The 12,650-nt window shown below is 39.6% G+C and overlaps 1 protein-coding gene and 1 long non-coding RNA gene across 2 annotated transcripts; one reads left to right on the forward strand and one right to left on the reverse strand.

Moving 5' to 3' along the window:
• Positions 1 to 302: 302 nt before the first annotated feature.
• LOC118427063 (methyltransferase-like protein 27) lies at positions 303 to 3,401 on the reverse strand. The gene is made up of 5 exons (XM_035836700.1): positions 3,289 to 3,401; positions 2,590 to 2,721; positions 1,995 to 2,130; positions 1,188 to 1,280; positions 303 to 487 (listed from the first exon to the last, which is right to left on the reverse strand). Exons 1-5 carry the CDS (start codon positions 3,382 to 3,384, stop codon positions 303 to 305), a joined length of 642 nt encoding a protein of 213 aa, XP_035692593.1. The 5' UTR covers positions 3,385 to 3,401.
• A 6,341-nt stretch (positions 3,402 to 9,742) lies between these two features.
• LOC118427551 lies at positions 9,743 to 11,105 on the forward strand. Its single transcript, XR_004832532.1, has 2 exons — positions 9,743 to 10,363; positions 10,802 to 11,105. It is a non-coding gene; the product is annotated as an uncharacterized LOC118427551 (long non-coding RNA).
• The last annotated feature ends 1,545 nt before the right edge of the window (positions 11,106 to 12,650 follow it).

A 12,650-nucleotide genomic window follows, 5' to 3' on the forward strand; every position in this document is an offset into this window, starting at 1 on the left:
ACTTTTCTGTCACGCGCTTGCCAAGGCCCTCTATTTCACTAAACTGATACCGCTTAGTGTTTTCCAAAGTATTTCCCTATGTATAACTATATTGATGCATTACTAACTGATAGTAGTCACAGTACTACATGTTTGCCAAGTCTATGGTTATGTAACCTTATTATATAGTGCTGGGTATTTTCCTAGGCTCATATGGTACTACCAAAATGTTAGTGCTGGGTGTTGGCCAAGGTCCCAAATAGTATGTTTACTGTTTATAGTGTTGGATGCATGTTTGTCAATGTCCCGTATTTTCCGCCTTATCACAGGACACGAAAGACGAAGCGAACTCCACTCTTGTTTGGGTAGAAGTCCGGGATGACGTCACGTGACAGTCGTTCCCAGAGTCCCTCCTGCTCCAGCCGGGCCATGGCGGGCTCCAACTTGTCCTTGTACGCCTCCAGTGTGTGGAGGAATAATTCACGCATGGTGATGCAGATTATTCCTCCTGAAAACAGCACAGGGATAGGTTTAGGAAGAAGCTTACGCCCATGTGGCGTTATGATACGGAAAGAGTTGCTATCACGTTGCAATCAGCTTTGGCAAAATATATTTGATTCAGACGCTCTGCATTCATTTTTAACATCAACAAACCGATTTACAGCACCTTCCATCTGCTCCTCATAGCTTATTGTAGCCCATGTGGCCTATTCTGTACATATGTGTAATTTAAATTTGTTTGTTTGTTGTATCTTTGTGGGTCAGCCGTCATCAGCTGACATAGCCTGCCTAGACTGGCCCAGTGTAGTGATTTGTAGTCATTTTCAATAAATAAAGTATTTGATTCATAATGAAAAAATGTTTCCCGTGAAAAATTGACTCAACTGAATTTTTGACTGAATCACATAGTTTTGCTCAGCTATCCAAGTTCATCGCTCTGGACAGGTGACTTAATATATGTACGTGTGACGTACGCATTCACGACAATGGACGGCATCGACTTCCAATAACCTTTGACCCATTGCTGACGTCACTCGTGCATAAAGCCACTTATCCAGAGCAAACGATTGGGTCAGATAGCTGATGACTGATTGATTCTGTAGAAAAGTTACAGTTAGTGTTGAAAAATCTAATAAATGCTTTCCCCGGTCTTTATTTTTTGACCACCATTATGATTATGATTATGATCCATATGTGGCTGTTCTTACCTGGCTTGACGACACGGATGAGCTCCGGGAAGCAGTCTTCATTCAGAAGCCCGGTAGCGAATCCGCCGCAGCACACGATGGCGTCATACGTATCTATATTGTACAAACATTCCACATCCGAAAATAATTTCATCGGGTTCGTAGAACAAAGGATATTTGAGTTTTTTAAACACAACGGAAGATGCCTGGATCTGATAGGCATCGAAACATGAGAAGGTGAGACGTAACTGGTTGCATCAAAAAGTAGTTACTCAAGCAACTGGATATGGTTTCAAAAATGAAAGAAAAAGAAAATTCCCGATCACATTGCTTGCTTGCTTTTTTTTATCTATGCTGTGACCACAGCTCATCATTAGCAGCTGTGTTGACATTTACAATACAAACTGGATATGGTTTCCAAAACCATATCCAGTTGCTTGAGTAACTACTTTTTGGTGTATCTTATTACCTGGATGTCTAACCTACATCGACGTAACTGGTTGTGTTTTAGAAACTCAGACATCCAAACATTAAACATGTACGACGTTAACAACACAAAATTTAACCACAGTAACATTATGCATGCATAGTACACCTCAGTGTTATACTTCCAAGGGGCGTTGTGGTATAGCCGAGAAATCTTGGGGGAAAGCCTGCTCTTGTCATTGTTACATGTGCTAAACCGAAGCCCCACCGCGTAGGTTGCGGGCTTTGTTTGCATTTTCGGGGCCAGGTTGGACTCAAAGCTAATTTACGTTCCCTGTGTCTAGTTAACTCGTTTAAAATGTCCACTTTGTTCTACTGTGCTCTTTGTCTAGTTATTCTTACCCTTTTCCATGTCCAGTTGTTCTGGACCGACAAAGTCACAGATCAGTCGTCCGTAGATGTTCTTTACTTTCGCTTCGTCCAACATTTTCTGGCTGCAGTCGACAGCGTCCATGTTGGTGAATCCCATCTTATGAAGCTACGGGGACAAACTGACGACATTTGATTTTCATATATACAAAACACATTCGCATGCATGCAAACATATACATGCACGCAAATACATGCATAGCTCGCGTATCTGTTCACACGCAGGCAAACAAGCACAGACATATAACACCAAACTGCACACAAATGTACACAAGCACAGTCCAGAGCAAATCATGCTTCGGTCACAATTGGAAAATGGGCCCCATCGAGTTTATCTTATAATTTCTGGTGTTGGACATGACCCCGTGTGACCCCCTGTGGCTACCGCCGGGCCCATGGTTTATTTTAGTCAAGATCAACTCGGCACTTAGTAACGAATAGACACAGTACGCTAATAGTAAGCCTCCCGAAAGACACCCGCAAGTTATCCGACTTAGGGGCCCGGCCGGGACCAAATCCCATACGGGCACCGGTGCAAATGTTACCGTAGCGATGTCTTCATGTTTACCTCCTCTCCGACCAGTCCCGTCCCAGCTGCCACATCTAGGATCCGAATCTGGCTCCGATCCGCCGCTGCAAAAGTCTCGGTCAACGTCTCAGCACAAAACTGAGGGGCTTTGTAGTCCAACTCGGCATACACCTACAGGATCCGGACATTTTTTGGGATAGGATATATTCAAGGCGATGTTGCAATGCTCAATGTACTATGTGACTCATAAGTACTATGTACCATGTGACTCATAACATTACTCTGTTAGCTTGATAACATATTACATATATCAGATAATGTGACGGTTCACAGAATGTTTTATGTGCAACCCCAACCAGATTGGATTTGTATCTGCGTCAAGCTCCCGTTTGGGTGGGATATTCTGAAAGAGGGCTTCGACAGGGCAAGACAAAACTCTCTAGGGCTAAACATCCCCGGAAAGCTAGTTTAGATGAGCAGGAATAATGTCTTGGGCCGCCGTTCGAAGAACAAGGCTGGCGACCCGTGTCGTTGGTATGGCATCCAGGGTACATTATCTAGCAGCAGCTTAAGTTGAAACGCTCAGGAGTTCAGAAATGAAACTAAGTACGTGATATGTAGGGCGGTTACTAAACATACATGTGCAATCTTATCTTCCTTCAATACCCAAATACAATTCACTCCATGAAACATCTTTGTCAAAGAACTTACCGATCATACATATGACGTGGCACTTACCTGATCATATGACGTAGCCCAGTCGTCATAGTTCTTCCTGACGCCCTCCGGAGAAATTTCCTGGTTCCTCGGTATGAAAACCACCTCGTCGCACATGTTGGAGCCGAGTCTACACTGCTACAAATGATAATGAGCAAAGATATCAAGTTTCAACCCTACCAATGAAGTAAATAAGTTTGGAAAGCAATCGTAGCAAGCAAAGACGTTGGCCGGGTCGGCAGAGAGGACCTTCCGTTGGCTGTAGATCATGAATACCGATATGGAGTGGAAAGAGTACTGCTTAGATTAATTGGCCAATTATATAAGACCGTTTTTCCCACCGATCTCATGGAGTCCTGACCGTTTCCAAAACCATATCCAGTTGCTTGAGTAACAACTTTTTGGTGTAGTCCTGTTCTTAGCGTCGATCTTGAACTCCGGCGGAGAGGGACGAGCATTTGAGTTGTACTGTCGAGTGCAGTCGAGGGCACCGAATATTGACTTTCTTTATATAACGTTACTTTTAACCTTGGCAAAATTTGATGATAAACATCGAGTTTTCTGTTTGGGGCCGGGAACAGTAGCATGTATGAGTATTTCTAAAAGCTGGTAAAACATTGTAACCTTTGCTATGTTTTGACCTGTAGTTCACTTCTGAATTACGGCTCACCAGCTGGACTGACCCATTGGGACAAAGGATGAAATCCTGGTGCCATTTCGTTCTTCAGGCTGTAGCTTGTTAAAACACCGGAGTTGAACTCCCTCTTTTTGAACCAAATGAAACCTGACAAAACCAGTACTGCAATAGGGATAAAGATTTGAGGTGAATTTGAAATGTAGGTAAATGTGTTTTCTAGAGAGTGCTTTTGAATGACTTAAAGTGGTTATGACACCAAAATACAACATTTCCTTTTTTTATTATCTGTATCAAATAGTATCATTCAATGAACATTTATATATACTATAAACGATTACACAAAATACGCACCCCTCTGGTTATTGAACATTGTGCTATCAAAAAAATCAATCTTTGGGCTCGAAGATTTTGTCGCAAGGTAATCTAACTTTATGTCCAATGACATCAATGTAAACATGGCAAACATATTCGGAAACTAGCACCACGGCTTGCGAACAAAATGCTTTTGCAAAGCAAACAGATTGCTACATCATCGTGATTTCCTTTAATTGCTACATACTGCAACATTTTCTTTCGCGGTATTATAAGAGATAAGAGTATGTTTATAAGAGTATGTTCAACGGGTTGCCATGTTTACCAAGACGTCATTGATAGACATAATTCGAATATCTTGCGACGAAATCTTCAGAGTGTGGAAATGGCGCAATGTTCAATAACAGAAGAATGGCATATATTTGGTACAAGGGCGTATGTGTATGTTGCATGGATAATACTGTCATCGTTGTGGAATATAAGAATAATATTTGTTAATTGGTTTCATGCGGTCTTAAATAATACACTCGGCACAAAAAGTTTGGAATATCAACTTTGGTATATCATATTTCTGTTATTTATGCATCAATTTCAATGTATTATATATCAATAGAAAGCTTGTGTGACTTTCTTTCCTATGGTATCAAACTTATTATGATTGTAAACACATGAAACGAGCACAAGGCCTGCTTACGTGAGTGGGTCACGAAAAAAAGTGCCCAAATTCCCCTACTTCTGTTCAACACTGCATAGTCCTGTTGATATTGGCGCGAGTGTCACTGGTTCAATCAATCCTCTTTTCACCTCACATTTTGTATACGGAACATACAAGGTTTCAGCACACTTGAGTAGAGTTCATCTGCCCTTTCGATAGTTGGATGGCAGAATCAAAGCGTGGATGCGGCAAGGAGAACCGCACGCTGACAAGGCAAGAGTAACTTTCGGCATTTGGTGGTGGAGGCAGCGTCATGGTGTGGGGCGGTATAACCGCCATAGGAAAAACAAGACTCGTCATCATTCCAGGCAAATTAATGTGGTGACAAATAGGGACACCATCCTCCATCCAATAGCAACATTCTACCTCTTCAATATTGGACCAAATGCCATTCTGCAAGATTACAACACTAGCCCACACAGAGCAAGGACCATTAGATGCTGGGGCACAGTCTTAGGGTGGAATAGCCTTCCTACGGCTTATGGCTAGCACTCGATTGATCACCTCTTGCCATGGTTCAGATTTTTTGCTTAGTAGTAGATTTTATTGACATGTCCTGTTTATTCAACTTGCCTTCATTCACAAGTCAATACTGACGGTAAAAAAATGAGCGATTGGAGTGATTGACTTTAGTAGGGTAACTTTGGCACTTTATCTTTGTGACCCACTGAACGTAAGCAGGTCTGGTGCTCGTTCCATGAATTCACACTCATAAAATACTCTACTCAGATATGCTATAAAGAAACTTTGACGTTCTGTATACCAAACGTTAGGTGATAAAAGAATTGATTGAATCATTGTCACCCGCGGCCATAACAACGGTTGAACTGGACGATACAGTTTTGAACAGAAACGGGGGAATTTGGGCACTTTTTTTTCGTGACCCACTCACGTTAGCAGGCCTAGTGTATGTTCCATGAGTTAACAATGATAATGAATTTGATACCATTGGAAAGAAAATCATGCAAACTTTCTATAGATATATAATATATTGAAATTGATGCAGAAACAACATAAATATGATCAACCGAAGTTGATATTCCAAACTTTCTGTGCTGAGTGTATATTGCATTGAAAAGTTGATTCGGTAGTCCCTTTCCATTGAATGATGGAAGCAGCTGATGAACTTGGCTAACCCCATACTGTATTTAGTAAACAATGTCCTTGGGTTCTTCTGGTGGATACCAGTATGCTGTATCAGTTTACAGGATTGCCTAGAAAATATATTACATAACTCAATATGAATATAACAGTTATAATTACTCAAGCTTGATATGATTTTGTAACGATCAGCATCCACTGTCTTTTGTAAGTGACATCGTGGAGATGCTATTGAGTAACAGGTTTTATAACGTAACTATGGATGAATTGACCGTTTCCAAATTCATATCCAGTTGCTTAAGTAACTGTTGTTTGCATATCTTATTGCTTGGATGTTTATCCTTCATCGACGTACTATCTATATACATTAGTGTAGGATAGAAGGAAATGACAAGAGATACATGTAGATTTTGCTTCTAATGTCTTTCTATAGACGAGAGAAATGCAGTTCCTGAGTATCATTATTACGGGTTTAGTCGTATCCTGTTCCCATTGACTACTCTTAAAGCTAGCAAAAAGTTCGTTTTAAAACGGTTTTCTTGAGGAACTCTGTTATTAGAGTCCATTCCAAGACACCATGCGGATGTTTGTTGCCATTGTTTAGAATTGATTTTAAAGTTTTGTAATTATATGTCTAGGACATTTGATACATTTTTTAACACTGTTTCAACTTTATAAATATTTCCCTGGTCCTGTAAAACTTTGGAAACATTCATGGTGTGGACTTGAATACTTCTAATGGTTTCTAAATAATGATAACAGCATTCTACCATTATTTACCATTTCTGCCATTTTTTGTAAATGGTTCGGTGGGCTGGGAAGATAGCAATTCACACATCCTTGCAAAGTATGGTTGGGTGCCATGCAACAATGGCCCACCACAAAGGATCCACCAGTGCCCAGCAGTGAAATCTAAAAATATACAGATGCAACAATAGGGCTAAATTTTATGGGGGCAATAAACTAATTTTACCATTTGGCCAGGTTTACCATTTTTTTGTAAATATTTGTAAATGTGAAATAATCACAGAGAGGTTTCACAATTATTCTAAATAAAGATATTTTTGTACAGTTACTTTCAAAATGTTTCTAAAATATTCAAAGAAATTCAAATAAATGAGTATTTTCTTAGTCAATTTTTTGAAAACAATTTAATTATTGTGGCTCAGATATCCTTTTATTCAAAATAATTCAGACTAATTATAAATATCGACTAAAAACCCTCATGGTGTCTTGGAATGGACTCTAGTAGAATTTTCAATGTTTTGGCGTCTTTTTTATATATTGTCATAGGCAGGTATACATACCTATCATATGTCAAATTTAATTAAACAAACTATATATTGGGGACAATCAAAAAGTCATAATCGTGTTCTATCAGTTTACCAAGAAATGGACAAACCCTCTGGTGAACAAATATTTCCTGGAATTTCGTGTTTCTATACTCTATTGTGACAGTCAATAATGATTTGCTCTACGTATGGCAAGTCTCGTAATCCATGAAATGTAGCTTTAGCGTTATTGTTATTGGATATTGGTATTGTTATCATATTTCTGGCTTACCATTGATATTTGTTTGAAGTAGGAGGGGAAATTTAGAACTGTTTCGAATTGCGCAATGGTATTTTGTATGTAACATCGACTATCATAATTCATACGGGTGTCATTATACCGCCGCCTAAAAAAAAGTAAGTAAAGAGCTCTTCCCATGAACATCGAACGTTAGATATCTTAAATTTAATACAATTCAGATATGTAGGTGTTGAAAAAAATCTTGAGAAAGACTCTATAACAACTTTTTCTTGAGATGGCGGTATAATGGCACCTGGTGGAATTATTAGAATGTATGTTACATATCTTAGATGTAAATGTTGCCGTTGCTGAACAGTGATTGATATGTATTCATCTATATGTCATGTCTTCGTCTATATAGCATGTCTTTGGCTACATTTATCCAAGACCGTAGTATTCAAAGGTATCATTTACGTGAATACCCCAGAAATATTCTCCGAAACATTGCTAAAGTGCAACGTTGTATGCTTCGAAAGAAGCCCATTTTGTACACAGATATCAAAGGTTTAAACGTTGCCAAAGCTGAGCAGTGATTGTACAATGAATCTATATGGTGTATTATTGGTACAGCCAAATGTGTCCAAGACGATGGTAGTTGAAGATATGAACGTGCAACACTGTCCTCTCTGAGGAGACCGTCTTCGACTAAATCAACTAAACAATGCCAATGTTTCATGATTTGTATTTCTGTATTAATCATAATTAAGTAAGTTTTGTATATGTGACTTACCTTGATATTGCTGGAGACAGTGATATGTCAGGTTCCCGTCACCAAGAGACAGACTTCTATTTTGGACTGCAGTCCAAAATACTGTAAATGCAGAAATGTTCGCGGTGGATTAATGTTCGTGGTTTTCGCGGCGACCACTTCACAGCGAACTTAAAACCACCGCGAATATTTTTTCTATTATGATATTAGACTGCAGTCGATGGCGTTACCGCGAAATTAAAACCACCGCGAAAAGTCATTTTTCCCGCTACCGCGAAATTAAATCCCCGCCAACTTAAATGCATTTACAGTAGTTGTGACAAATTACTGTCACAGAACAGAGTAATGTATCTATCCGCGACACATGGACTTGCAAAAAATAGTGGGAAAAATTGAACCGTTTGCAAACACGTTAAAGCTATAAGAAGTAAATTGTATGAAGGGCATCAAATGCAGACTCCAAATTTAACCCTATTCAGACCGGGGGGGGGGGGGGGGGGCTTTTGAGGCCTGCGCCAACTTCGATGTCCTATAACGCCAGAACGCCTTACGCTAAAGCCACAAAATTTGGTGAGTTTTCCTAAAATATTGTTGGCAGCAATTTTACGAAGTTTTACAAATTTTCCATTTTTTCGTGTTGCCATGGCAACCGTTTGCTGACAGGCAGTTTTTCCAAAGATCACTATTTTTGGTTCTAACAATTTATTTTTCACATTTATTTGCTATATTACTGCTATTTTGTTACATTAATAAAATCTTGTATTATTTAGCATATCTTCCATAATTATATTGCATAAATTATGCTAATTTGATGACGTCATCAGCCCAAAATCCAAGATGGCGGACCGTATGGCCAGATCAAGAATAACTAGCTAATTACCCCTTAAAATTTGTAACTACCTGGTATTTTTTCATCAAAAACCATCTAAATGAATGAATTTAGTCCTTTTCCATTGCCCTTTGTGATTATTTGTTGCAAAAAAAGTAGTTTTAAAAATTCAAGGTAGTGGATATAATATGGCGGAGCCTAACTCGTATCTTAGATGTGCATGACGTCATTTTATGACGTCATTATGACGTCATCGATGTTGCTATTGGCAATACAAGTCGTAATGAATACTATTATTCTGTTATCTGCACTTTTTGTTACATTTTTGTAGTATAACTTGAAGTTGTTTGAGAATACCCTTTTTTCATGGGTCCGGCCAATATAATCAAATTGATGACGTCATAATCACGTCATCTTACGTCAACGTAACGTCAAACGTCAAATAATCGTCAGATATTATGTCGATATCATGTCCTGAAAATTTGGTAGCCCTACGGCACGTCGTTCAAGAGTTAGAGGACTTAGAAGTGGAGGGCCTCAAAAGCCCCCACCCCCCGGTCCAGGGATGACCAAAAAAGCCCGGTCTGAATAGGGTTAATGAGAGAATATAAAAAACAAGATGGGCAGAAAAACAAGATGCCTAGATATTCACAGTTGAAACCATTGCGTTGTAACGACCATTGTTATGACAAATCATGGTATCACTATTTGCTTCTAGGACATTGTATCACTTACCAATTTGGAAACTACACTCAAGTCTACGGCACTTGTGTCACTTCTACAACTACCGAATAGTTTCACTTATGGTATTTCTACAACTACAGTCATGGCTACCTCACAACATTCACTTTTACAACTACTTTTACAGCTATGTATCTCACCAGTGAAACTTCTATAAGTACAATCAAATACATATGTCTGGGTAGTCCATCATAAAGGTTTATTTTCTTCTAGGACATTGTATTTAATACATACATGTACTGATAGACGGCTACACCTATAAGTAAGGGATGTTGTAAGGGGCAGTTTCAGCCCTTTTTCTACGGTAGTAAAGTGTAGTCTATGTAACACAAACCTTGCTATTCATGGCTATAACTGGCGCATGGCCCATGAGGCTAGATGTTAAGCGGGCTGCTATAAGCGAGATTTAATCAGTCAGTTGTCGTTGAAAGTATTGTAATCTAACATAGGCGGCACGTTTAACTGAAATGACAGTGCTGGGTAGTGGTGCGTACCTCAACTCATATTCAGGTTCAGGTCCGGATTCAAGTCCAGCAGTTCAGGTTCAGGTCCGGACTTATAAGTCCGGACCTGATCCCATCATTGCGTATTATGTGCGCTAGAAAGTTTTCTTTTTTGACGGGAAGGGGGGATGGTGCATATAAAATTGCATGTTAGCATTAACTGAAATGCAATGTGAAAAATACATGCAAATTATATACAGCCAGTGTAAACACAAAATGTTTTTGGCTTTTTCAAGTGCAAATTTCACTGTCTATGGAAGGTTTTAGATGGTTTAGAACAAGAAAAGGGAATATAAGTGACAGATAGCTTTTAGCAAGTCCGGACTTGAGTCCAGACATTTAGGTTTTTTTTGGACTTGGACCTAAACATTTTTAGGTCCAATTCCAAGTCCGGGCTTTAGGTACGCACCACTAGTGCTGGGTGTCTGCCAGTTCAAGGCCGACTATGTATAAACCTAAAGTATTGTTTACATTGGCTTGCTGTGTGTTACTAAACCGATGGTGCTGGGTGGTTGCCAAGTCAAGGCCCACTATCTATAAACTGATAGTATTGTTTGCACTGGCTGGCTGTGTGTTACTAAATCGATATATAAATCGACATAGGCGCCCCAGTTCAAGGCCGACTATGTATAAACTGATAGTATTGTTTGCATTGGCTCGCTGTGTGTTACTAAACCGATAGTGCTGGGTGTTTGCCAGTTCAAGGCCGACTATGTATATTTATTTATTTATTTATTTCTGTTTTCTTTATACAGGGTGGACACACTCAGTACTTTGCGTACTGCTTTTCAGGTGTGCCCTGTACAAACAACATACACACAATAGCATAACAAAGAAATAAGATAAACTAAACGATAAACAAACCAAGGAAACAATATATAAATGAACATAAATCAAAATCGTAACTCATTGATCAAGATTCGTGCCGGGTCAGGAGGTCAGAGGTCAGCAGTGATTACCGTTTCTTAGCAGTTTCTTGAATGACAGTGCAGAACTGGCCACTTTAACCGTGGGCGGTAACTCGTTCCATGAAAACGCACCTCTGTACTCAAATTTCCTACGGCCAGATTCAAGTCTGACTTTCGGTAGTTGTAATGATAAGTTAGAATTAAGCCTTGTTGCGTATGTGTGAGATGTTCTGTTAAATATTTGTAAGTACTCTGGTAACTGCCGATGGATTGACTTGAAGACGGTTTGCAGGAGGTGCATTTTCCGACGAGATGCCAAATAATTCCAACCTAATGCTGACAGATGGTCATTATCTACATGTGATCTATGTGACAGGCCGAGAACAAGCCGTGCTGCACGGTTTTGGAGTTTCTGGAGATTGTCAGAGAGAGATTTTCCGCAGTTGCCCCATACAATATCACAATACTCAATCTTAGGAAGAATCATACAGTTAAACAACATGGAAAGTGTCTTAGGTGGTAAAATGGGTACTAAACGTCTTAACACTCCCAACCTAGAGGACACCGTACTGCATAGTTTGTTAATGTGAATACTCCATGTAAGACATGAATCAAACCAAACACCTAGATATTTAAAACATGCAACAACTTCCAAATAAGTACCAGAAAGGGTAAGATTTAGTTCTTCTGTTTCTAGACGCAGCCTTCTTATAGTGCCAAAAAGCATAGACTTGCATTTACGGACATTGAGAGTTAGCCTGTTTGCATCCAACCACTTCTCAATATTGCAGAGATCAGCATTCAACGCTCTGTTTATATCAGCGACAGACTTTGATGCGTAAAACAGTGCTGTGTCATCAGCATAGAGTACTATTTGACCATGGCTTATGTAGTTTGGCATATCATTTATGTACAATATAAACAATAGCGGTCCGAGAACAGACCCTTGTGGTACGCCTTCAGCTATACCAAGACAATCACTTATGGTGCCGTCTACAACTGTTACCTGACACCTATTTGACAGGTATGACTCAAACCACAGCAATGCGTTGTCTTGTATGCCATTTATCCGTAGTTTGTCAAGAAGAATTTCATGAGACACCGTGTCGAAGGCCTTTTTCAGGTCCAAAAGACAGCACCTGTCAAAAGCCCCTTGTCCATGTTATCTAGGATCGTGTCTGTCACATTGATTAATGTTGTTGTTGTTGAGTGTTTTGGTCTGAAACCTGACTGTGAAGGATTCAGAATCTTATGCTCGGCAATAAACTGAGTATTGTTTGCATTGGCTCGCTGTCTGTTTCTAGACCGATAGTACTAGGTGTTTGCCAAGGCGGCCCAAGTATTACTATGATAAAA

Source organism: Branchiostoma floridae, chromosome 12 (assembly GCF_000003815.2).
Source record: "Branchiostoma floridae strain S238N-H82 chromosome 12, Bfl_VNyyK, whole genome shotgun sequence".
NCBI lineage: Eukaryota > Metazoa > Chordata > Leptocardii > Amphioxiformes > Branchiostomatidae > Branchiostoma > Branchiostoma floridae.

Bases quoted from the DNA above. Each gene is read 5' to 3' on its own strand.
- LOC118427063 (XM_035836700.1), bottom strand. From the start codon at position 3,384: ATGTGCGACGAGGTGGTTTTCATACCGAGGAACCAGGAAATTTCTCCG. The intron at 2,722-3,288 runs GTAAGTGCCACG...CGGATCCTGTAG, and splicing joins GGGCTACGTCATATGATCAG to GTGTATGCCGAGTTGGACTA. The intron at 1,281-1,994 runs GTAAGAATAACT...TGTACAATATAG, and splicing joins ACAACTGGACATGGAAAAGG to ATACGTATGACGCCATCGTG.